Below are 27,437 nucleotides of genomic sequence, written 5' to 3'. Positions count from 1 at the left end.
TGTTGGACTCTATGAAGATACCTTGGGAGACTTCTCCTTAATCCCAACAATGCTGCACCTGCTCAAAACATGTTTGGAATGTCTTTCTTGGAGTGGTTTTGAAAGCCACTTTTTGGACCATGCCAGACAGTTGCTCAATCTTTTATCTTTCATTTAACAAAATTATTTCTGCCTCTATTATCTTGGGCTACTCAGAGGTTTTTATTTAAAAAAAAAAAATTCTTTCTTCTAGTTCTAAACACCTTTAGATTAGAACAGATTTATAAACCCTTTAGGTGACCACTGTGAAGGAATGCTCACTCTGCTATGAAATTTCTTGTGTTTTCTAAAGAGTGCTATCACTAGCATAGTGAAATCCAGTTCAGCAATCTTGTAATGAGTGGCAAGAATCCAAGAAATAATTTACATACAACAAAACCTGCTGCTACAATAGCCAGCACAGGTGGACATGAGCACATCTTGACTGAATGCACCAAGGGCATGTGGAAGTAGAAAGAACAATGAGCCCAGGCCCAGTTCTGCTTCCAGCCTATAAAACCAGGCACATCAGATAGCCTTCTAGGCCTGGAGAGGAGCAGGGCGAGGGGGTTCATAAAATAATTTAATTAAAATAAATATCCAAGGACTCCTTTAGTTCTAAAATAATCCCCCCTTTCCTGTTTCCTCCCTCTAATCCAACCAGTAGAGATCTACATTTTAAAAGAGGAGCAATGGAAATCTCTAATACGTAGGCCATGACAGAGACATTATGAGTGAGATCAATCCTCACTAGTTGGGGGGGAGGACATGGCTAAGAAAATGATCTTTGTAGCAACTATCCACCCACACCCCTTCTCTACTACAATAAAAACCAACTGGAGACTTGATTTGAAATAAAAGGAAATTAGACTTCCAGAAAAAAAATGAAGATTTCTTGTTATTTTAAGTTTAAATCATAAGCTCCTTGAGGACTAGGATATTGCCATTTTCATTCCTTTGCACTTACAAGAAGACCTGGTAGTAACTGAACATATGTTGATTACTATTACTCTGCGTATTTGTTTACATGTTAGTCCACTCTACCAGTTTGTGCAAGCTTTAAGAACAAGAAGGTCATGTCTTTGAATTCCCAGTATCTATAGATACATAGGCCGGTCCATGTCAGCTTGTACTGTACACATCTGGTTATCCTGTATTTGTAGGAGTTACTGATGGTCCTTGTTCTCAAGGGTTTCACACTTTAATGGAAAAAACACAATCAATAAGTAATAAATTAGCCAGGCTGGGTGACAGACATCTGTAATCCCAGCAACTTGGGTGGCTGAGGTAGGACGATCCCAAGTTCAAAGCCGGCCTCAGTAATTTAGCAAGGCCTAAGCAATTTAGTGAGACCCTGTCTCAAAATAAAAAAGTAAAAAACAAAAAAATGACTGGAACGTGGCTCAGTGGTTATGCGCCCCTTGGTTAAATCCCCAATACCAAAAAAAAAAAAAAAAAAAAAAAAGTCATAAAGTGAATATTTTCTAATTTTCACAAATGTTCTAAAGAAACCCAGCAGAATATGGGGCTAAAGGCTACTAGGGAAACACATTCCCTCAATGGGAAGTTTGAGGAAGGTATCTCTTAAGAGGTGATGTGCGGTTAGAAATGGGCAATGTGGGTGGACAGATGACACATTTAGGAAAAACAGCAAGGAAGGAGTTGGGGCTGAACACTTGAAATGCAGGAAATGCCCCCAATTGCCCTGGAATAAGTCTCAAGCCTGTCCCAGAGCAGTTAGGAAATTACTATAAAGCAACATTATCCCAAGGAGTACACAAAGAAAGAAAAAAAAAAAAAAAAAAACCCTGCTAGTCTTTCCCTAAGTCATCCCTAAAATATCTCTGCTAAAATTATTCACTGGCCTCACTGATACCACATGTACCTCAGGAGCCCCAGCCCCCCATTAGATACAGGCACCAAGTTCCCATTTCACACCCTCATGCGCAAGGCTTTCATCACTCTGCCTCTGCCCCAAGAGCCCTTTCTTCATCTCTGCCTCAGGCCCACTGCTGCTCAAGCCCATCTCTCATCAGTCCTGTTGTCCTCTTGCCACCTTCAACCACAAGTGGAAAGCACAAGAAGCAGTGTTAAGGACACATGGAAATAGGACTTCAGCACTAGGGGCACATGGATGGGGCATGACAGCAGCAGGCAGACATGCTAAATCAGGCTCTGAGAGGCAGATTTCTTCAGTTCTGTTCTAAGTCCAAGACCAGAAGTTAAGAGAGTTAATCTCAATTCTGCCACCAGCTTTTTAAAATGTTTCTCTGAGTGCATTGCCCTTTGAAAGCCTCCCTTTCTGAAAAAATAAAGAGGATAGAAGAAAAATACATCTCCTTCTATGCTTTGATTCTCTAGAAACAAAGACTTGAAATGAAATTAAATCCTGGTTCTGCTTACTAGACCCCTCTTACTGTTTTATCACTTTAAAAATAGAGATAAAAAGTCCACTTCTTAAAGCTATTACAAGAAATAAATAAGATAATCTACATTAAGCACTCGGGACAATATAAGCACTCAATAAAATGACAGCTATTACTATTAACACCTGACTGCTTACTGCGAGTCAGGCACACAGCTTGTCACCTGTGCTGCCTCCACACTGCATACAACAAATCAAAACTCCAGGGCTGGGGCCCAGGAATCTGTTTCTGTAATAAAAGCCCCAGAGGGATTCTGAGAACCAGATGAATTTGGTGAACATTTTCCTTCAGCACACATTAATTCAGTGCCACCTTATTGACTTACCTACTGCTTCACAGATCTTTTTGTTTAGAATTCTCAAAAGACATAACCTGGAACAGTGCTACTCTCAGACTGCAACTGCAATCAACATTTAATGAGCTTTAGTCATGCTTCCCCGCTTACCACTCTGTCTTAGCTTCTCCAGAGCACAACAAACTTACAATAATTTCCTAATCAGAATTTTCAAAAATGGATTTCAGGTACAACTGGTGATACAGACTGTAGGTGGGATGCAAACATTTTTGTTAAATAATCACATATGTCCTAAGAATTTTCTGTTTTAAAAGATATCATCTGGCTTGGGGTGTAGCTCAGTGGTACAGCACTTGCCTAGTATGTATGAGACTCTGGGTTTGATCCATAGCATGGTGGGGGAGGGGGGGTCTGAAAAACAAATAAAAGATATCTTCCATTTTAAGACAAGAGGACTCTGGGGCCATACTATCTATCCTAGTTCTGCCACTGGCTAGTTATTTTATCTCTGCTTCCTCACTGCAAAATGGACTAACGCAAGTACCTACAGTGTTCATCTCATAGGGTGATTGTGAGAAAATAAGTTATTATATAAAAGTAAAGAGCTTAGAAGGTCAACTTGCTAGAGCTATTTTTACTTATGTATTTATTGTTCTTGATCATAAACCATTTATTTATATCATGTCTATCTTTAAGAACCTAAAAGCACTTTATATAGTTTTTAATTAATATTAAAATATAATTAAGGTGACCAAAATGCCTGTCTCTCCAAATTTGGTTGTAGAAATAAGGCACAGATATAAATTGATGTTTAGAAGCCCCACTTTCCAATTCACTAGGTGGGACTGCTGAAATTTAGGCCAAATCCTAGTTGGTATTTTGGGTCCAGGACAGCAAGGGCTTAGGAAGCCCCAATGATTTGGGAAGTCAGGGGTGGGGGAGCAGTGGGGCCTTTGATTTACAGGGAGAAGTGGCACGTGTCTAAGTGCTAACTGGCTGCATAGTTCAGGCAAATCCTCCAAAATGGAAATGGGAGGGGCTACTTGGAAAGATGGCTCCCCCAGAACTTCTGTTTGTCTTATGCTTCTCTAAGGGAAAAACATGCAATCTTTTAGTGTTGTCCACATACATTCTATCAGCAGGGCGAACACCCTGGTTCTGGATAAACAGCCAATATTTTCAGCAACTATTCCAAAAAGGGTTAGGACCAACTACAAATCAATGTGAGGTGCAAAATGAAGTATTTCCGGAATTTCCTATTTTTCCTGAGGAAAAAATTATATATATTTTTTTCAAATGTAAAAACAAAGTAAAGAGCTTAGAATAAAATCCTGTTATATAGTAAGCTTTATATTAAGTGTTAACTATTATTATGTTATTCAAGGGGAAAGGGGTAGGTTTTCCACTTATGTATTTGCTTAAAAGTTTCCTTTAAATTTACTTTAAAATGTTGGGGGCAGTGGCACATGCCTGTAATCCCAGCAACTTGGGAGGTTGAGGCAGGAGGATGGCAAGCAACTCAGCAAGACTGTCTCAAAATAAAAAAATAGGGGCTGGGGATGTGGCTCAAGCGGTAGCGCGCTTGCCTGGCATGCGTGCGGCCCAGGTTCGATCCTCAGCACCACATACCAACAAAGATGTTGTGTCCGCCGAGAACTAAAAAATAAATATTAAAAAAAAAATTCTCTGTCTCTGTCTCTCTCTCTCTTTCTCTCTCCCTCTCCCCTCTCACTCTCTCTTTAAAAAAAAAATAAAAAATAAAAAAAAATAAAGTAAAGGCGGGGGATGTAGCTCAGTGGTAAAGTACCCCGAGGTTCAACCTCCAGTACACAAATAAATAAATAAACATATACAAACACATACATATATACAAACATTGAAGCTACAAAGTGAATTGATTTTTTAAAATACATAAAACCAGTGTTGATATGTAAGGAACCAGGGTAAAGTAAAAACTGAGAACATGGCATGAGAATTAAAGAACAAAGCACACAGGAGAGGAAAAGCCAGGAGTTTGGAGGAGAAAAAGATGCTTTTTTTTTTCCCCCCTGATACTGGGGATTAAACCCAGGGGCATTTACCACTGCAGCTTCATCCCCAGCCCCTATTTATTTGTTTGTTTAGAAACAAGGTCTATTAAATTTCTGAGGCTGACCTTAAAATTTAAATCTTCCTGCCTCAGAGTTGCTGGGATTACAGGTATACATCACCATGCCCAGCAAAAAAGATGCTATTAAAAGCAAGGTACCAGATGACTGTCATGAAAGATTTGAGGATACAGTTTCTCTTTTCTGGGTCTCAATTTTCTAGTACATAAAACAAACATGTTGAGCCCTTCAGGCTTAAGGTCCTGAGGTGTGCAGTCAACCTACCTTTGTCCTGTCATATTCAGGACATTGTTTTCTAAGAAGTTAATGACAAAGAAGGCACAACTCTTAGTGACTAATCACTATATATAAGAGTTTGGCCTATGGTGTATGAGTTTGTAACAAAAAAGCGGGGAAGGCACTATAAATAGAAAAGAAGTCTCACATTTAAAAAGCTTTCAACTAAAAGAGGATATGGGAGATAGAACCATTTGTAAGCATAAACATAATTCTTGTAAGCCCTGGAAAACATAATCTCAGGTTGTTTTTGACTTAGTGCTAAGAAAATAGAATAAACAAAACTAGGTACCCAATGAAAGGTATAATACTTGTAGTTTCACTGAAAACCATGATGACTCTAAAGCAAGTAAGAGAGAACAGTAAGCTAGGAGTGATGGCATGTGCCCCTAGTTCCACCCACTCAGGAGGTTGAAGCAAGATCACTTGAGTCAGGAATTCAAGGCGGGCTTAAGCAACATAGTAAGACCCAGTCTCAAAAAAATAAATGATAGGATACATGTGGTTTATATGAAAATACTACACTATTCTATATAGGAGACTTTAGCATCTGCAGACCTGAGAATCTGTGGGGGTCCTGTAACCAATCCCCCATGGATACTGAGGGATGACTGTATATGAGAAGGACAGAGAGCAGTGCCTGGCATACAGCACAAGCATTAACTATCACAGCAAACATAGCATTCCCTGAGCCTTCTGAATGAAAAAATTCTCTCCTCTGAATTCTTATAGTACTTTAAACTGTCATCTCTCTGAACACTTCCGCATTTTATATCATTTAAGTGCATATCGCTTCCTTTACTGGACTTTAAGTACTAACAGCAAATTCTATTTCTGCTTCATCTCTTTAAATTCCCAGCTCCTAATACAATGTCCTGCTCTTAGTACCCACTAGTACGTTTGTGAATGGTTAGATATTCAGCTACAGGCAGAACACTCCGGCCAGCACACAAAGCCTCAACTGTTCTTACCACAACATCTTCCAAGATCTTGGTAGGACAAGGTCTGGAATGAAATTCAAAGCATTCATCCTCTGATTTTTTCTTTGGCTCTCGCTCCTGGATTCTTTTCTCAATTTCCAAATCAAAGCCAACAGGCTGAGTGGGTGGTTTCACAGGTGGTTTCTTGGGCAAGATAGGCCCACCTTCAAGAATTCTGGGATCTAGTTCACGTGCTTTGAATTTATATCTGTGAGAGTTTAATGACAACCACAAATAAATAAACTACACAAACAACAAAGTGAAGCAAAAACAAAAAATAATCATCACTAAGATGACCAATCATACATGATAAAATTTCCATTCTCTCTCTAAAGTCATTATCTTTACTTTTAAGTATAGAACAATGAGACAGTCTCAACATTTCCACTTTTAAGATTGGACTTCTCTTCACAGAGGAGTTTCTCCTCCCTCAAAAGAGGCACAAATAGGAATAAAACAAATATATAGAAGTTCCAATGCTAACCTTATTAAGTGCCAGTTTGCTCCACTAATAATTGTAAAAATCTCTTAAGTAGCCACAAACAGGACATTTCTTAATTAGAATTGTAAGAAGCTCGAAGCTCTCCTATTCCAACCTATGCATTAGATTTTTATCAGGACATCTGCATATTCCCACTTTCAGGACTTTAATCATAGAGGCAGATACACAGCCTACAGAGCCTACAAGAGTTTCATGAAAAGAAAACAGCAACTATCACTCTTATAGAACAAAGAGAAAGCCAGGTACAGTGGCACAAGCCTGCAATCCCAGCAACTCAGGAGGACAAAGCAGGAGGATCACAATTTAGTGAGATCCTCAGCAATTTAATGAGATGCTTTCTCAAAAATAAAAATGAATAGGGATGTAGCTAAGTGTTTGTAAAGTACCCCTGGGTTCAATCCCTAGTATTAAAAAAGTTTTTGTTTTTTTTTAATTTTTTAAGAACTGAGAGGAAAGCAGGCAGTCCTTGGAAGCTTTCCTCAGATACTGCCAGTGAGACTTACTGCTGCAGCTTCTCAAGCTCCTCAGCTTCCTGTTCCGCTGCACTTTTGTAGGTAACAGGCCTTGCCCGGTATTTGGTTTGTAGTAAGGGAGTTTGTGGGTCTCTGGACATCTTGGTCACAGATGATTTGGAAGGTAACACATCTATAAAGCAAGATTAGATATTCACTCGTTTCCTAAGATCTACTGTACCTATAAGTGCTGACTCAACTAGGGAGCCCAAAGATGAATAAAATCAGAGTGGCTAGCCCTCCCCACTCAGCTCTGCTATGTCAGACTATTTAACAAATACTCCCTTCTTATTATCACTATTTATTGAGGGGTAGCCTTTTGGTAAATTAAATTCCTGTCATCTTCTAAATCTAATATCCATTCAAGTCTGATGGGTTTGTTGGCAATCTACCAGGCTGCATTTTCTATTTCTGTCATTGACAATTAAGATTTCTTTAATCTAGCTTTAAAAATAAGACCTTTACAAAGCTCAAGAAATGAATCTCAGTTTTATAAATTTCCCAAAACTATATATCAAAGCATCAGTAAAAAAAGAAGTAAAAAAAATAAAAACAACTATGTCAAAGCGTAACTACGAAGATAATCACCACCACTCATAGAAAATACTGATTTACCTGGCCAGGGACAATGCTGGCAATTCTCATAATTATTTAGAATGAGTCCTCTAATTTAGTTCTTATCACAAAACAGGGGGAAATCAAAACCAAATCTATTTATTTTGGAAATAAGTCATGCTTCAAATATATATACAAGGGGGCCAGGGTTGTGGCTCAGTGGTAGAGCACTTGCCTAGCATGCAGGAAGCACTGGGTTAAATAAAATAAAGGTATTGTGCCCATCTACAACTTAAAAAAAAAAAGAAATTTAAATACATATTTTTAAATTTTTTTTTAGTACGAGCATAATTTAATTATATCTGTATAAAGTAAAATGTGTATAAAATAGATTTTTATTTCCATTTGCCACAACTAGGATTCTAAGAACAGGGCATATCAGATTAAATCTTACCATCATATATTATTTGAGAAGCCAAGTTTTATATTTAAATTTCCATAGGGATAAAAAAAATGATATTTTGCTGGGTGCAGTGGCATATGCCTATAACCCTACTCAGGAAACTGAGGCAAGAGGATCCCAATTTATTTTTTTTTTTATGGGAAGGGAGGTACTGGGGATTGAACTGAGGAGCACTTAACAACTGAGCCACATTCCCAATCCTACTCTGTATTTTATTTACAGACAGGGTCTCACTGAGTTGCTTAGCACCTCGCCGTTTCTGAAGCTGGCTTTGAAGTCCCTATCCTCCTGCCTCAGCCTCTCCCCACTGGGATTATAGGGGTGTGCCACCATGACAAGTGAGGATCTCAATTTCAAGGCTAGCCATGGCAACTTAATGAGACCCTGTCTCAAAACAAACAATAAAAAAAGGCTGGGTTTATAACTTTGCGGTAGAGCACTTGCCCAGCATGAGTAAGGATACATCCTCAGTAACAACCCCCCCAAATTTTTTTTCATTATTCTCATAATATAAAATCTGACAAAATGAAAACATTAAGAAATGCTGTATGGTAAGGCACAGTGGAGCATGCCTGTAATCCCAGCAATTTGGGAGGGTGAGGCAGGAAGACTGCAAGTTCAAAGCCAGCCTTAGCAATTTAGCAAGGCCCTAAGCAACTTAGCAAGATCTTGTCTCAAAATAAAAAATAAAAAGGGACAGGAATGTAACCCAGGGGTAAAGTGCTCCTGGGTTCAATCTCAAGTACCTCCTTTAAAAAAAAAAAAAAAAAAAAAAGAAAGAAAGAAAAGAAACATGGGGCTGGGGATGTGGCTCAAGCGGTAGCGTGCTTGCTCGCCTGGCATGCATGCAGCCCGGGTTCGATCCTCAGCACCACATACAAACAGAGATGTTGTGTCTGCCGAAAACTAAAAAAAATAAATAAATATTAAAAAATTCTCTCTCTCTCTTAAAAAAAAAAAAAAAGAAAGAAAAGAAACACTGTATATACATAGCCAGGTGTAGAGACACATCCCTGTAATATCCAAGCAGCTCAGGAGGTTGAGGCAAGAGGATCACAAGTTCAAAGCCAGCCTCAGCAACTTAATGAGACCCTGTCTCAAAAAAATAAATAAATAAAAAGACTGGGGATGTGGCTCTGAGGATAAGTACCCTTTAGATTGAATCCCTGGTACCAAAGAAGAAATGCTATATTTTATAAAGGAACTCTTGTGGTTACCTAATACAGTGCTAAACAATGCCTATGCAAGGATATAAAAATTTTAGAGAGCTCAAAAACAAAATGATCACATTCTGTTTTATCTAGAATACTAGCCCTAGTCTCTCGTTGACAACTATTTTATAATACCTCCACTCTTCAGGCTTAGTTTAGAAATTGTTTTCATAAAGATTGAACCTATTAGATTAGAACCCATTCATCAGTTCACCGCCAAACCCAGAAACCCACCAGCATTTGAACTCACACTATTCACTCTTCATCCTCCTTTTAAAGAACAACCACTCCACCTATGTGAAGAATTCTAGGAGAAGGCACCAGCCAATTTTATTAGTAGAAAACTTACTAAAATCTTCCTTCTTGCTCCTCAAATGATATCTGTTAGGAGTTCGTTTATGGAAGGCTTCAACTTGCTGTGCAAGGGGCACATATGTAGAAGCTGCTTCATCAAATGTTCTCTTCTTTCCTTGGGAGAGGTTAAAAGGCTTTGTAATGGTACATCCCTTAAGCACATGAGCCTATGAAAAGAAAAGTTGTTCCACAAACAAAATGTTATAATAAATATAATAATAAAAGAGCACAGATCTACCATAAGGCATATATTCTGCACAAATAATAAAAATATAAGCCTGGCATGGAGGTGAACACCTGAAATCTCAACAAACTCAGGAGGCTGAGGTAAGAAGGTTCCAGGTTTGAGGTGAACCTCAGCAACTTAGCGAGAACCTGTCTCAATACAAAAGGGCTAGGAATGTAGCTCAGTATAGAGTGCCCCTGGGTTCGATCCCCAGAACTCCAAGAATGAATGAATACATAAACTGTGTAATACCATTGAGCTACATTCCCAGCTCCCTTTTTGTTTTTTGGCTTTTTAAATTTGGGACAGGGTCTTACTAAGTTATGGAAGCTGGCCTTAAAACTGCATTCCTTCTGCCTCAGTCTCCCAAGTAGCTGGCATTACACCCATGCACCACTGCACTAATCTCCCTTTATTTAAAAAAAAAAAAATCGAGCATTTAACAAATTATTATTATTATTATTTTTTGCAATAATACTTAGTTTTCCCAAGCATGTGAGTATTTTGAACTAATCAAGACCAAACTTTCTTAGAATTCAATGGGGGAAAAAATGCTGCAAAGGCATCCTACCCAAACCCTTTAAAGTCAATTGACCAGGCTCTGGGTCTGCATCAAGTCAGGCAGATGACTGATGAAAAAGCCTACTCCTTAAATCACTAATTTTAATAAAACTAGTCTCTGACAGGAAGAAAAAGTTTAAGGATATATCTTAAAAGGAACACAAATTCAGGGTTTAAGATTGCAAAAGACTGGTCTGGGGCTGTAGCACGTGCCTAGAATGTGTGAGGCACTGAATTTGATCCTCAGCACCACATAAAAATAAACAAATAAAGGCATTCTATTCTGTCCATCTACAACTACAAAAAAAAAAAAAAAAAACTGACCGACTTTAAAAACTGATGGTGCTCTGGAGTTGTGGCTCAGTGGTAGAGGACTTGCCTGGCATGTGTGAGGCCACAGGTTCAATCCTCAGCACCACATAGAAATAAAATTTTAAAATATCCATTTACAACTAAAAAATATTAAAAAAAAAAAAAAAACCAACAAACAAACTGATAATGCCAGGGGCTGGGGTTATAGCTCAGCGGCATAGTGCTTGCCTTGCACTTGTGAGGTACTGGGTACAATCCTCAGCACCACATAAAAAAATAAATAAATATGGCTGGGTCTGTGGTTCAGTGATAGAGCGCTTGCATGTGTGAGGCCCTGGGTTTGATTCTCAGCACCACATACAAATAAATAAATAAAGGCCCATCAATAACTAATAAAAATATTTAAAATAAATAAATAAAGATATTGTGTCCATCTTTAAAAAAAAGAAATAATTAAAAAAACTGATGATGCCAACTACAAATGAGAGTAGATTATCAGTTCTAGAATTTTTGAATTATTATTTAATAAATATTTAATAATTTTAATAAATAATTTTATTAAATAGAATTTGAGTGATCTGCCCCAACCTCATTTTCCCCATAACCTCTCTTATATTTTGTATAAAATTTTGCAAACCTAAGAGTCTGTCAAGAATTTTATGACAGTAAAAATGCCTATACCTTCAGTTTCTCAAACTGAATGTGCTTTATGCATCTTTTTTTTTTTTTTTTTTTTTTTTTTTTTAAGGAAGGAAGGAAGGAAGGGAGAGGAGAGGAGAGGAGAGGAGAGGAGAGGAGAGGAGAGAGAGAAAGAAAGGCAAGTCTCTTTTTTTTTTTTTTTTTTTTAAGAGAGAGAGAGAGAGAATTTTTTTTTTAATATTTATTTTTTAGTTCTCGGTGGACACAACATCTTTGTTGGTATGTGGTGCTGAGGATCGAACCCGGGCCGCACGCATGCCAGGCGAGCGTGCTACCGCTTGAGCCACATCCCCAGCCCACTTTATGCATCTTATCAATTACATTTTCAGAGCAACTTAGTAAGATAGTTTCCAGGAAGGAATGATTTATCCAAGGCCACACAGTTTACAAAAGATTTACTTAAATTCAAAATATATACTTCTCTGAATTGTACTACTGTAAAAAGTGACCACAAATGCTACACTTGAAGTCTTAACTGAATTAATTTATCAACATACAGGAGATGAAGGATGCTTTCGAAGTTCAGATACAAAGTTTACTTCCTTATACTCCTCCTGGTTCTTAGGGTGCTGTTTGATTCGCTCATCTGTGCGGAAGTGGAAGTCAACTGATTTAGTTACTTGGCTCACTGATTTCTTCACAGGTTGCCCTAAGTGAGAAGCAGAGTAAAACAGAGATAACATGAAGAATAGAGAACATCGGGCTGGGGATGTGGCTCAAGCAGTAGCGTTCTTGCCTGGCATGCATGTGGCCCAGGTTCGATCGTCAGCACCATATACAAAGATGTTGTGTCCGCCAAAAAAAAAGAAAAACTAAAAAATAAATATTAAAATTCTCTCTCTCTCTCTAAAAAAAAAGAATAGAGAACATCAGTTGAGTGCAGTAGCTCCTGCTTATAATCCCAGCAATTCAGAAGACTGAGGCAAGAGAATCACAAAGCTGAGGACAGCCTTGGCAACTCAGCAAGAAACTGTCTCAAAAAAAAAAAAAAAATACAAAGGGACTGGAGATATAGTTCAGTAGTAAAGCACTGCTGGGCTCGATCCCCATTACCCACCTCCCCTAACACAAAAAGAATACAGAACATCATTAAATCCTCTTTTACACTAATCCTTTTGGTATTCCTATTACCATGGATCTAACTGTTTACTATCTACATGTAACCTGGAACTGAAAACAGTCCTCAGGGACACTAACACATGTCATGTTTATTAAGTCCTACTGGGTTTGAAGCCCTTTGGTCAGATACAAGCAAAGGGAAGAATCCCATTTCCTAGGTATAATCATTACTCTGGAGAAAAAATTACTAGAATACTTTTGATAGGAAAAGCTATGGACTGATCTTTTTCATGTGGGGGGTGCTAGAGACTGAACCTAGAACCCCACATATGCTAGTCAAGTGCTCTGCTACTAAGCTACACTATCACTCCCTATACAATGACTTTATTTTTTTTTTTTTTTTAAAAGAGAGAGTGAGAGAGGAGAGAGAGAGAGAAAGAGAGAGAGAATTTTTAACATTTTATTTCTTAGTGTTCGGCGGACACAACATCTTTGTTGGTATGTGGTGCTGAGGATCGAACCCGGGCCGCACGCATGCCAGGCGAGCGCGCTACCGCTTGAGCCACATCCCCAGCCCCCCTATACAATGACTTTAAACGCAAACTTAGCATCCCTAAGAAGTAAAACTTATAAACTCCATGGTTGCTTTTTCAACCCAGTAAGCAGACTCTTTAGTTTTGACTTAATAAATCTATGTCAAAGTAAAGCAAAACTGTAATCTTTTCCCTCAGTTATACTTTTCCTCCACAGCTACAAGTGAAGTTGACTCAGCTCTTTTTGCCTTTACGATAAAAGGAAGAAACAACAACAAACTGGCCTGTATAATTATTTTGCCTTTTGTCTCAATCATAGTTCCTTCTTTTTCTAATACAAAGAGGAGGAATAGCACACCTAAGGAAGGGCTAATGCAGATAAAATGTTTTATGGAATAATCATTGGGATATAAATGGAATTCATGTCCAGTCTTTTAATACACCCAGCCTTTAGTGATGACTACCAAGAAAGCCTTTTTTTGCTTTAGAGACCTCAGAAAACCCTACCAAGATTATAAAAAGCATCCCTCAAAAATTAGTCTCAACCAGAGCCAAGCTGACCTGCTCCTGCAAGAGCAAGTTTCTTGTATTCTTCATTCTTTTTCCGCATCTCCACTACTTCCTGCTGCATTTTCATTCTCTTCTCCAACTCTTGCTCCTCAGTACTTTTTAAAACCTTCTGCCTAAAGGGAAATCATTAAGAGATGAGAGGAGAAAGAGGCCCAATGATTCACAAGAACTTAAAGGTATTATATAGACTGTTTTTAATCTATGATAAGTAAGCATCAAAATCCAAAAATATTATCTAATAAGCAGATATTGGCTTAATTAGATAACATGATAAAAATATGCATACTTCAAAATTTAAGAATTTTTCGGAAAAAATATAGCCAAAACAGACTATAAAAGACTCACAAATCTGTGCAATGATTAGCTTTTATGCCATATAAAAAATTTAATTCAAAAATCCAGGGACAAGGTTGTGGCTCAGTGGTAGAGCGCTTGCCTAGCATGTGTGAGGCACTGGGTTCGATCCCGGGTACCACATTAAAAAATATATAAATAAATAAATAAAATTAAATAAAGATAGTGTGTCCATCTACAACTAAAAAAAAAAAAAATCCAGTAGAACAGTGAGGCTGTAGAGTATTTTGCATAGCACATGTGAGGCATGGGTTTGAACCTCAATACCACATAGAAATAAAAATAAATAAAATAAGGGTATTGTGTCCATCTACAACTAAAAAAACCAAAAACAAAAAACAGTAGAATGGGAAAAAAAGAGGACTAGGGATGTAGCTCAGAGGTATAGTGCTTGCCTAGTATCTGCAAGACCTTGGCTTGATTCCCAATACTGAAGAAAAAAACAAGAATAGGGAAAATATTTACCAACAAATATAACAAAGAATACGTAAGTGTAATAGAGAAGACAGAAGTAAAGTCAACCGGGGTTCAAATCTCAACCCTGTCATTTCATTTCTTACCTATATGAATTTTTTAAAAAATTATTTAGCCAGGTTCAGTGCCACATGCCTATAATCCCAGAGACTCAGGAGGCTGAGACAGTAGGATTAAAAGTCTAAGGCCAGGGGCTGGGGTTGTAGCTCAGTGGTAGAGCGCTTGCCTTGTACATTTAGCATCACATAAAAATAAATAAATCAAACAAAGTTATTGTGTCCATCTACAACTAAGAAAAAAAATTTTTAAAAAAGAAAGTCTGAGGCCAGCCTGGGCAACTTAGTGAGACTGTCTCAAAATAAAAAAATTAAAAGGACTAGGACTGGAAAATAGTGGTAGAGAGTGCCCCTGGGTTCAATTCCCAATAAAAGGAAGTAAGGAGTTGGGGATATAGCTCAGTTGGTAGAGTGCTTGCCTTGCATGCACAAAGCCCTGGGTTCAATCCCCAGTATCCCAGTACCACAAAAAAAAAAAAAGGAAGTAAGGAAAAAAGAAAGGAAGGGAAAGAAGAGAGAGGGAGGATTAGAGGAAGGGAGGAAAAGAGGGGAGGGAAACAAGGCAAGCAGGCATGATTGAACTATGTCATGGCAAGTGAATAAAACAGAACCCAAAAGTTCTTTATTAACAGTTATGAAAGTATGTGTATCTACTTAGATAAAGGCCAAAGGGAGCAGGCTGGGATCGTGGCTCAGTGGTAGAGTGCTTGCCTGGTATGTGTGAGGCCCTGGGTTTGAATCTCAGCACCGCGTATAAATAAAAAAAAGGGAGCTTTTAAAAATGAAAATTGTTGGGCTGGGGTTGTAGCTCAGTGATAAAGGACTTGCCTCACATGCGTGAGGCCCTGGGTTCGATTCTCAGCACCAAATAAAAATAAACATATTGTGTCCATCTACAACTTAAAAAAATTAAAACTGTTCAATGTATGTAGTAAGAATCTTTACCTTTTCCTTCTATATTTTAAATTTGCTTTAATAGCATATTTTTCTCATTATTTAAAGTATAAGCACCCTCCAGAACACTAGTAACAATTCACTTTGCCCCCTGGTCACAACTTTAGAGGAGTTTCCCAAGCTCCAGGAGCACCAAATGGAATGAGGATGTACCTTTTTGTAAATGGAATCTATTTGCTCTAAAATATAAATAGGGAAACTTACTTTATGAATGGTGTGCAAGTCATAGTATGTCTGCCCTTGACTTTCTCTGAGGAAGATTCAGCCTTTTGAGAAGTATCTTGAGAACTGCCTCCTTCCTCTTCCTCTGGTTTCTTTTTGTTGGTAGAACTTAAGTTCAGAAGGACACAAAATATATTCTCAATGTCCTAAAGCATATGCCACACCATCCTCTCCAAATCTACCATGTGGCTTAAATTTTCTCATTTTTAAGATGGTAAGCATGTATCAACCACATAATTCTTTCAATAGTATCATCTGAACATATATACCGAAGGTTCCAGGGAATAAACTTTGAAAAAATCAACAGAGGTCAAGGTAAAGGTTGACCAGCGGTGATTCGGTAGAGTAAGATGGGATTCTTTCTATCAGCTCATCATCAAATGAACAAATGGCAGACATCTAATCCCCTTCCTAATATCTATTCCATCTCTTTCTTATTAATAAGACCCCAGTTTGGGAGGAATCACCAATATACCAAAGCTACTACAAGTAAGTGCTGAACTTGTTTTAATAGACTCCTCTGCAACTAAGGGGTCAAGGTAGTAGTCTGGCAACTAAAATACAATTCAAAGGCTTCTGGGAAAGATTTCATTTTCCTTCCACTACTGTACTCCTTCTCTTGAAAATGGATGTGATACAGCAGCTACCTTGTGGCAAGAAGCAAAAGGAAAAAGCTGAGAAACAGAGCAGCCACCTTGAGCCACAAGTATGAAAAAAAATGCTAAGAATCAGAGATGCTAGCCCTGGCATTATTTACCCACTGAACCAAAGCCAGCAGCAAACTACTTTGTAAAGCAAATAAATCACTATTATTTAAACATTTCAGCTGAATAGACCATGACTTGCAGCAAAATACATTCCTAACTGGTAAAAATAAGAACCAACAGTATATATTCAGCTTGCTCTTAGACAGGGAATCAAACAGAAATAAAATCTGTGTCAAGGCAGATTTGACAACCTCCAGGGTGCATATAACAATTTACCTCATCATGGTCACAGCCTTAAGCTTCCCCAGATCCAGGTGCAAATATATTGCGGATGTACATATTTTACTTGTACCCTATTCCCTTGGAAAGAAATTAACCTTACAGGTGGTAAGCAAGGCACACACAGTACGTCTGCTCTCAGCAGTTAGACGCTCAGGCTACTTACACTTTCATTCTTTTGGAAGGTGGTATTTCACTGATTACGGGAGTGGCACATCTCTTTGCTTTCATTTGAACATGGCGTTTTTCTTTTTGCTCCAAATCCTTCTGAGCAGAGAGTCTAAGAGATCTTCTATGGTAGAGGAATTGACAAAATTTATAATGAATACAGCTGCTACAGACAAAATGTTCTTCAGAAGCATGAAATTGTAAAAACTACAAAAGATTATAAAAAGCTTAAAAATATTATCTACATTCCAAAAATCTAACCTCTCTTAAGTTGCTGACAATTTTTGAAATTTGACAATAAGATTTTGGTTAAATAAATTTGTGTTTATAAATTAAATCTCAATAAACCTGATTTAAAAAAAAAAAAGAGAGCAGGTACAGTTGAGTGTACTGTTGAGTTTCTTAGGAGTCTGGGGGGGGGGGGGGGGCATGGAACTCAGGAGTTCAAGACCAGCCAGGGTATATAGTAAGATTCTACTTCCTTTAAAAAAAATAAATAACTTGCCAGCAATCACCTATAATTCCTTCCTTTTATAGGTCAGAGTCAAAAGAAATGAAAAGGCTTGACTCTTTTAGTCAACATGTTAGTAACTTGCCATAGCTTGTTACCATCAGACTTAAAATTAGAGTAGAGCTTCTAGAAATTGACTAAGGTGTTCATTTTTTCCTTTTTCTTTTAGTAGACCCTACCTTTGGAAAAATACAAGAAACAGTGAACAAAACACAAATAAATAATTACAAAGTGAAGACTCATGAAATCACCACCTAGGATAAGAAACAGAATACTGACAATAGCTGCTATCTTGATTTTTACAGTAATCATCACTTCTTCTTTATCATGTTACCAAATAAGCATGCATCCCATAAATATGATATATTAGTTCTTAGGGAAAACAATAAACTTCATAAAATATAAAAATCAGACTACTACAAGTATAATTTTGTGTTTTATTTCACTCAGTGTTGTAGAATTCCATATATATATTAAGAGAAGTTAGATTTTTGGAATGTAGATAATAATTCTAAGCTTTTTATAATCTTTTGTAGTTTTTACAATTTTCATGTTTCTGAAGAACATTATGTCTGCAGCAGCTATACTCATAAATTTTGTCATACACACACACACACACACACACACACACACACACACTTCAAAAGCCAATAGATGAATTAAAATACAAAACTAAAAATTATTTGTATGACGGCTAGGGTTGAGCTGAGTGGTAGACACTTGCCAAGCATGTGCAAGGCTCTGGGTTGAATCTCTGGCACAATAAATAAATAAGCAAACAAACAAACAAATATTTGAATGATACAAATATAGGAAAGGAAAATCAGAACAACAAAAAAAGATGAGATGTATAGAAAACACCAAGTACAAAGGCAGTTCTAATTTAATTAAATTCATGATTATAATACAGAAATGGTAAAAGCAAATATAAACATTTTAAACAAAATGCAATTATTAGATCAATGGTAGAGTGTTCATTTAGCATACATGAGGTCCTCAATTTGATCCCAAACACCACAAATAAAAGTGACAATAATAAAATAAAAGTCAAAAACAGGTCAAAAGTTAAAGGATAGCAAGAAATCTACAAGCTACGTGAGATAGCACATGACTAATCCCAGCTACTCAGGAGACTGAGGTAAGAGATTGCAAGTTCAAGGCCAGCCTTGGCAACTAAGACTTGTCTCAGAACAAAGAGAAACAGGCTAGGAATGTAACTCAGTGCTAGAGCACTGGCTTAGCATGTGCACTCAAACTTTTTCAATCCCAGTGGGGGGGGGGGGTAATAAAGAAAAAGATACTATGCAAATATAACCTTGAGAAACATTGAGGAATAAAAAGAAACAGGGGCTGGGACTGATGCTCAGTGGTAGAGTGCTTGCCTAGCACATGTGAGATAATAGGTTTGATCCTCAGTACTGCATAAAAATAAAGTTATAAAAAAGAGAGATAAAATAAATAAAAATGAAACCTTCAAAAAATATGACATCAGGAAGATGTAACAATTAAATGCATATAAAGCTTTTGGATCCAGACTGATCAGGATCTGAATTCTAGCTCTGAAATGACTTGCCTTGGGCAAGCAACTTAGTATGACTGAGCTCTGTAAATTAAGCTTACAAGCTACAATTCATGTGTTAAATGAGGTAACATAAAGAGTGTAACACAGAGCTGGGGCCCTGGCTCAGCGGCAGAGTGCTTACATGTGAGGCACTGGGTTCAATCCTTAGCACTGCATACAAAAATAAACACATAAAATAAAGGCATGCTGTTCATCTACAACTACTAATTTAAAAAAAAAAAAAAAGAGTGTAACAGAGTGGACACATAGGAGGTGATCTACGGGGTTATTACTTTTTTGAAAATGATTATAAGCACAACTTTTTTCTTTTTGGTACCAGGTATTGAACCCAGTGGTGCTTTACCACCAATCCTTCTTTTTTTAAATTTTAAGACAGTGTCTCCCTAAATTGCTTAGGGCCTTGCTAAGTTGCTGAGTGCCAAGGCTGGCCTTGAACTTGCAATCCTCTGCCTCAGCCTCCCAAGTCGCTGGGATGTGCACCACCAGCAAAACCATAATTTTGAGCCCTAATACAGACTTACCTCTGAGGCTGGGTTGGAGTATTTCTTGATACGGCTCTCTCAGTTTCCAGGGAAGAACAAGCATTTGAAGGAATGGAATATTCCATAAGATTTTCCTTTTCAGCCTCTTTGTAATAAATGTTGTCAACTGTGGAAAACCAAAAAAAAAGTTGGCACTCAAATCCAAAAGGCAATAGATTAGAAAAGATATAGACATATATAAGTATAGATATATATATGACTTAATACAGAATATATATGACTTAATACAGAATTCTAGGTTGAAATCATGTATACACACACACACACAAACACACCCTTCCTAAGCAAAGGAACCCTTAGTTCCAGTGATATCTTATGTAGCAGTCTGTTTATAAAAGCTTCTTTGCTGCCGGAAGTGGTAGCACATGCCGATAATTCCTGCAACTCAGGAGGCTGAGGTAGAAGAATTTCAAATTCTAGGTCAACCTCAGCAATTTAGCGAGACTCTGTCTCAAAATAAAAATTTTTAAAAATTTTTTTTTCTATTGTTGACAGACCTCCATTTCATTCATCTATATGTGTGCTGAGAAATGAACCCAGTGCCTCACACATGCCAGGCAAGTGCGCCACTGCTGAGCCACAGCCCCAGCCCATCAAAATAAAACATTTTTAAAAAGCTACTATGGTTAAAGCAGAAATAAAATATGCAAGTTGGGTGCAGTGGCACAACTCTGTAATTCCAGGACCTCAGGAGGTTGAAAAAGGAGGATCAAAAGTTTGATCTTGCTAAGCCAGCCACAATAACTTAGTAAGAACCTGCCTCAAAATAAAAAGTTAAAAGGACTAGGGATATAATTCATTGGTAAAGCACCCTTGGATTCTTTTTTTTTTAATATTTATTTATTCATTTATCTTAGTTTTAGGTAGACACAATATCTTCATTTTATTTTTATGTGGCGATGAGGAATGAACCCAGTGCCTCACACATGCTAGGTGAGTGCTCTACCTCTGAGCCACAACCACAACCCAGCACCCTTGGATTCTATTCCCAGTATTGAAAGGAAGGGAGTAAAGGAAGGAAGAAGGAATGAGGGAGGGAGGAAGGCAAGCAGGCAGGCAAAAGAGAAAAAGCAAAAGACACATGAATACCAGGCTGGGGTTGTGGCTCAGTGGTAGAGTATTTGCCTAGCATTGTGAAGCACAGGGTTCGATTCTTAGCACTGCATATAAATAAATAAAGATCCGTTGACAACTAAAAAAATATTAAAAAAAAAAAAAACACAGATGGATACCAAAGTTCAGGGTCCTTGTTCCGATCCTGAACTCAGATACCATTTATACCCACAATCAATTATTTGAAAGTCAGCCTAGCAGCACAGACTATGAACTAATCAAGTTCACTGAAAATATGGTTATATCTCTGATACAGCCCCTCTAGTTACAAAGTGACTGAGATCAGTTTCAGATTTACCCACAGGATAATTTTCAGATGTTCTAAATTGATTAAGTTGATAGGTGCACAGCTCTGAGTATACTAAAAAACACCAAAATGTCTATTTTAAGTAGATGAATTACACGATAAATGAACTGTATCTCAACCGAGCCATTACTTTTTTAAAAAAATCATTTTCAAGAGGTTTTAGGGACTGGGGTTGTAGCTCAGTGGTAGAGCACTTGATTAACACATGTAAGGCACTGGGTTCGATCCTACCACCACATAAAAATAGATTTAAAAAAATAGACAGGTGCAGTGGCACACACCTGTAATCCTAGCAGCTTGGGAGGCTGAGACAGGAGGATAGCAAGTTCAAAGCCAGCCTTAGCAAAGGCAAGGCATTAAGCGACTCAGCGAGACCCTGTCTCTAAATAAAATACAAAATAGTGCTGGGGATGTGGCTCAGTGGTTGAGTGCCTCTGAGTTCAATCTTTACTACCCTAGAAAATAAATAAATAAATAAAGGTACTGTGTTCATCTACAACTAAAAAGAAAAACAGGTTTTAGGACCTCTGAATGCATGCTGCTCCTGTTCTGATCAAAGAGACAATATTGAATAGAGTTAGTAACCACCAGTTTAAATGTCAATCATCTTTTTTTTCCCCTTGGTATAGGTGATTGAACCCAGGGGCACTTTGCCTCTAAGCTACATCCCTAATCCTTTCTTTCTTTCCTTTTTTTTTTTTTTTTTTTTTTTTTTAATTTGGAGTCAGGATCTTGTTGTTACTAAGGCTGACCTCAAGCCTCAGCCTCCCAAATCACTGGGGTTACAGGCATGTGCCACCATACCCAGCTCAATCATCTTTTTTAAAATCAATACATAAGTCCAAGAATTCATATTTAATGGTAAGCAGTACACTCTTCTCTTCTGCTGTTTTGTTTCCCAACCAGACCCAAGTTAGGTTTTGTCATAAAACAACAATAATTAGGCACCTAGCAATAAAATTTTATATTAGTTCAAGTTCTAAGAATTAAAATAATAATTAGAACAAGATTAGTTTTATGATCATCAAGAAATTAACTAGCTCAGGGGCTGAGATTGTGGCTCAGTAGTAGAGTACTTGCCTAGCATGCATGAGGCACTGGGTTCAATACCCGGCACCACATAAAAAAATAAAATAAAGGTATTGTGTCCATCTACAAATAAAAAAAAAAAAAAATTTTTTTTTTTTTTTAAAAAAGAAGGGCTGGGATTATGGCTCAGCCGTAGAGTGCTCACTTTGCACGTGCGAGACCCTGGGTTTGATCCTCAGCACCACATAAAAATAAATCAGTGAAATAAAGGTATTGTGTCAAACTACAACTAAAAAATAAATATTAAAAAAAAAGAAAAAGAAAGAAAGAAAAGAAATTAACTAGCCCAGTTCACCAATAATAAACCAAGAGATACAGCATTTAGGTAATTTCCCAGGTCCTCAGGTTCCTAATACACTGTCCCACATTCTGTCAAAAAACTTTTTTCTGGGCTGGGGATGTGGCTCAAGAGGTAGCGTGCTCGCATGGCATGCATGCGGCCCGGGTTCGATCCTCAGCACCACATACAAACAAAGATGTTGTGTCTGCCGAAAACTAAAAAATAAATATTAAAAAAAATTCTCTCTCTTAAAAAAAAAAAAAAAAAAAAAAAAAAAGAAAAACAAAAACAAAAACACTTTTTTCTAAAAATGTTCTTTATTACCTGGTCTCAAAGGTGTGTCATTAGCTTGCTGAAGATTAGCCTTTTTCACAGAAGTTTTACTCTGAAAAATCTCTCCTGTCCCATTCCCAGGATACTTGTTTTCCAAATTGGCCTTCTCATCTGCAAAAAAGCAAAGTCATCATCATCCAAACAATGAATAAAAGCAAAACAAATTTGCACCAGGTACTTAAAACAGGGAATAAAGCCCCTTCCAGTATCTTTCCAATTTGTTTAGGAAGAACAAGCAAAGTTCTAGCAATCAAAAGGAAGAGGAGGACTGGAAGAGTTAGGAGTACCACTAGGCAAGTGGGCTACCACTGAGTTCAATCTCCAGAAGAAGGGAAAAAGAAAAAGGAAATGAATATACATTATATCAGAAACTCTGAAAACTGTCACTAAACAAGTGGTAACACTGAAAAATGTACAATGAACAAAAGCAAAAGTTCGGAATCTGCAAGTGTAAATAGCTCCTTATCTTTTGCTTGATACACGATCAGGGCCATACAAACATGACCTGGCCTTGTCTACTATTTAAATACATTATGTTCCTCTTAAAGTAAACTGTAGCCACCAGGAACTGTAGGACTTACAAGGGATATTGTATAGTCAGACCTGCTTCTACAACTGACAAGATGAGACATGCATGTCCAATGCATGCAAGTGAAGCAGAGCTAGCTTCTCTCTTAACTGAGATAATTTTATCTTAGGTTCTGCTGTGCAAAATAGTGAAAAGTCTATTCTACCAACACCACACTGATAAAGCTGCAGGAATGCAGTGATCCCCAGCAATAACATCTCTGTGCCTGTATGCTCTGATTGCAAGTGTATAAAGACATGATTATCTGAAAGAAAAGTGGAAAGTAATATATTAAAATAAGAAAGTTCTGAAAGATTGTGGGATTAAGTTTTTTTCTGCCAAGTTGTATGTAATAGTATTGTTATGCTAGTATTTCTTTTTCTATCATTCTTTTGTTTGTTTGTTTGTTTAAAGACAATCTTGGAAAAAGAAATCCTCAGGGGCTGGGGATATAGCTCAGTTGGTAGACTACTTGCCTAGTAAACACAAGGCCCTGGGTTCAATCCCTAGCCCACCAAACAAAGAAAAAAAAAAGAAAAAAGAAATCCTCAGACAGCCCAGGCATTTCCTCCAGGTTCCAGAGAAGCAAGGACACGGGGAAGACCCCTCTAGGATAGCTAGCCCTCTTATATACCCCTTCCTCCCAAATCATTTCCAACAGACCACTCCTCTCAGGATTCCCAATGGATACCACTAAAATCCTTTCCCAAGAGAATGGCAGATGCCATCACATTGGGACACTATACTTAAGTGCCAAGTATGGCTACAAAGGATCCATTTTTGTCCCTACCACATATTGATTTCTCCTTCAAGGAGGATGACGACATGAGAAAGAATAAAATGAAGGGGCCTCATCAACCACTGATCTCACATTATTATTCCAAAGTTAAGTAAAAACATAACCATGTGTGAGGCACTGGATTTAAAAAACTAAAAAAATAAAAGCATGTGTCCATCTATGACTATTAAAAAAAATAAACATATTGTGGCCTGGCTTCAGACTATATGCCACATCACAGAACCAAATCAGGCAATTCTGTTATTGAGGACTGGGTCTTTAGGAGCAAAATCTTTCCACTTAAAAATGAATTGGGAAAGGGAGTGAGAAGGGAAATTGCATGGAAATGGAAGGCGATCCTCAGGGTTATACAAAATGTCATATAAGAGGTAAGGAGGGGTAAGTCAAGAGAATACAAATGGAAGACATGATTTACAGTAGAAGGGGTAGAGAGAGAAAAGGGGAGGGGAGGGGAGGGGGGATAGTAGACAATAGGACAGACAGCAGAATACATCAGACACTAGAAAGGCAATATGTCAATCAATGGAAGGGTAACTGATGTGATACAGCAATTTGTATACGGGGTAAAAGCGGGAGTTCATAATCCACTTGAATCAAACCGTGTAATATGATGTATTAAGAACTATGTAATGTTATGAACGACCAATAAAAAAAAAAAAAAAAATGAATTGGGGGGCTGGGGATGTGGCTCAAGCGGTAGCGTGCTCCCTTGGCATGCGTGCAGCCAGGGTTCGATCCTCAGCAACACATACAAACAAAGATGTTGTGTCCGCTGGAAAATTTAAAAATATTAAAAAAAAAATTCTTAAAAAAAAATGAGTTGGGGGGGTTGGGGTTGCGGCTCAGTGGTAGAACACTTGCCTAGCATGTGTGAGGCACTAGGTTCGATTCTCAGCACCACATATAAATAAATGAATAAAATAAAGGTCCGTCAACATCTAAAAAAAAATTTTTTTTTGTAAATGAATTGGGGGCTAGGGTTGGGGCTTAGTGGTAGAGCATTCGCCTAGAATGAGGTACTGGGTTTGATCCTCAGCACCACATAAAAACAGAATAAAGATATTGTGTCCATCTACAAATAAAAAAAATACATATTTAAAAGAAAATGAATTGAGGCGGGCAGAGGGAATGTAATTATAAAAGGGCAACACCAGGCACAGTGGTACACACCTATAGTCCCGGCTACTCAGGAGGCTAAAATAGGGGGTTATCTCTTGAGCCCAAAAGTGTGAGGCTAGCCTGGGAAATAGTGAAATTCCATCTCAAAAAATAAGTAAATAAATAAAGATAAAATAAGATAATAAAAAATAGCTGGGCATAGTGGCACATGTCTGCAATCCCCACAGCTTGGGAGGCTGAAGCAGGAGGATCTCAAATTCAAAGCCAGCCTCAGTAACTTAGTAAGGCCCTAAGTAACCCAGGGAGACCGTCTCTAAATAAAATACAAAAAAAGGGCTGGGGACGTGGCTCCGCGGTTAAGCACCCCTTGGTTTACCCCCCAATACACCCCCCCCAAAAAAAGATAATGAAAAATAAAACAGGGCCAGGAATGAAGTTCAGTAATATAGTGTCCCTGTGTTCAATCCCCAATATTATAATCCCAATAACTTGAGAGGCTAAGGCACAAATCAATCATCACAAATTTTAACTCATCCCAATACAGCAAAAGAGGTGGGTGGCGGGGGTGGGGGCAGGGGAGGGTGGGGAACTTGTGCAAAGGGTTGGGTGTAGTTCAATTGGTAGAGTGCTTGCATGGTATGCAGGAGGCCCTGGGTTCAATCCCCAGCATTGGTAAGAAAAAAATAAATAAAACATTTGGATTTTGACTGAGGTAGCAGAAACATGAACCTACACAAGTGATAAAATTGAAGAGAATTTAATACATATACACACACAAAAATGAAGTAAAGTAAAAGCGGGGAAATCTGAGTAAAATTGGCATATTATATCAATGTCAATATCCAAGTTGTAATATTATAGTCTATGTCAAATGATACAGAGCAAAATTTCTTTTCTTTTGGTACAGGGGATTGAACTTGGGCACCAAAACACTGTGAATCACATCCCCAGCCCTATTTTGTATTTTTATTTAGAGACGGGTTCTCACTGAGTTGCTTAGTGCCTTGCTTTTTGTTGAGGCTGGCTCTGAATCGGAGATCCTCCTGCCTCAGCCTCCCAGGCCACTGGGATTACAGGCGTGCACCACCACGCCCTGCTTATAAGATTTCTTGTGGCTGTCATCATTTCAGACATGTATGCCTCCTGGAGACTTACTGAACATTGTTTCATCTGGATTTTCCTATACATCCTCAAAGCCTGAATATCTGTCATTTTCAATTACAAAATAACATTAATTTGTACTTACAGTCCATTCCCCAAATATTGGGCATTTTAATTACAGCCAACCACTAAACAATTTGATAATTAGGGGTACACACTCTCACAGTCAAAAATCTGTAGAGAGGACTAGGGTTGTAGCTCAGTGGTAGAGTGCTTGCCTCACATGCATGAGGCACTGGTTTGAACTCCAGCACCACATATAAAATAAATAAATAAAATTATGCCCATCTACAATTATGCCCATCTATTATTAAAACAATATTAAAAAAAATTTACAGAGAATTTTAGGTTCCCTGCAATGAGGGTAATTACAAAATTGTAACAATAATATGGTATTACTACAGTTAATTTTATGCAATTATGATTTTTGGTAGTTATAGATGGACAGAATGCTTTTGTTTATTTTTATGTGGTGCTAAGGATCAAACCCAGTGCCTTACTCACACCTGCTGGCAAGCGCTCTACAACTGAGCTACAGCCCCAGCCCCCTGCAGTTAAAATTTAATGTCACATCTTTACATTTATTTACATTTCTCTCAGCATATGGCACCATACATAGTCCATAAGAGTCTATGTTAAGTTTGATACATTTTAACTTTTCATAATTGATTTGTACATATTTTATGGTACTAAATGACAAAATAAAATATTGTTTAAACAAATTTTAGACATGCACAAGGAAGAGGAGGACTGGAAGAGTAGGAGTACCACTGGGCAAATGGGCTACCACTGAGTTCAATCTCCAGAAGAAGGGAAAAAGAAAAAGGAAATGAATACACATTATATCAGAAACTCTGAAAACTATCACTAAACAAGTGGCAACACTGAACAATGTACAATGAACAAAAGCAAAATTTTGGAATCTGCAAGTGTGAATAGCTCCTTAGAAAAGCAGTGACACATGCTTGTAATCCCAACAATTCAGAAGGCTTGGACAGGAGGACCTCAAGATCAAGGGCAGCTTCAGCAACTTAGTAAGACCCCATCTCAAAATAAAAAAGGGGTTGGGATGTAGCTCAATGGTAGGATGCCTTTCCATTCATCCTCCCATGCCAAAATAAAATTTGTGCATTCATGGCATACTGAACTTTCTGAAACT

At 37.8% G+C, this 27,437-nt stretch overlaps 1 protein-coding gene and 1 non-coding gene across 5 annotated transcripts in view; one reads left to right on the top strand and one right to left on the bottom strand.

Annotated features, from left to right (window-relative positions):
- The window catches only part of Tpx2 (TPX2 microtubule nucleation factor), a 50,110-nt gene that overhangs the window by 9,948 nt on the left and 12,725 nt on the right, over positions 1–27,437 (bottom strand). For 3 of the 4 annotated variants that reach the window (XM_026402143.2, XM_026402147.2, XM_026402145.2), the window contains exons 4-12: positions 22,623–22,742; positions 19,489–19,615; positions 16,873–16,998; positions 15,703–15,828; positions 13,652–13,773; positions 11,996–12,147; positions 9,696–9,867; positions 7,109–7,250; positions 6,095–6,311 (exon numbers count right to left, since the gene is read on the bottom strand). In XM_026402143.2, coding sequence (XP_026257928.1) covers positions 6,095–6,311; positions 7,109–7,250; positions 9,696–9,867; positions 11,996–12,147; positions 13,652–13,773; positions 15,703–15,828; positions 16,873–16,998; positions 19,489–19,615; positions 22,623–22,742 — 1,304 coding nt within the window. The remainder of the gene's footprint in view (positions 1–6,094; positions 6,312–7,108; positions 7,251–9,695; positions 9,868–11,995; positions 12,148–13,651; positions 13,774–15,702; positions 15,829–16,872; positions 16,999–19,488; positions 19,616–22,622; positions 22,743–27,437) is intronic. The other variant, XM_026402148.2, reaches the window with a different exon arrangement.
- On the top strand, positions 14,932–15,005 carry Trnaa-ugc (transfer RNA alanine (anticodon UGC)). The gene has a single exon. It is a non-coding gene; the product is annotated as a tRNA-Ala (tRNA).

The sequence above is a fragment of the Urocitellus parryii genome, chromosome 6, assembly GCF_045843805.1.
Source record: "Urocitellus parryii isolate mUroPar1 chromosome 6, mUroPar1.hap1, whole genome shotgun sequence".
Lineage (NCBI taxonomy): Eukaryota > Metazoa > Chordata > Mammalia > Rodentia > Sciuridae > Urocitellus > Urocitellus parryii.
The sequence above is the reverse complement of the archived record's forward strand: the minus strand, read 5'-3'. Positions and strand labels throughout refer to the sequence as shown.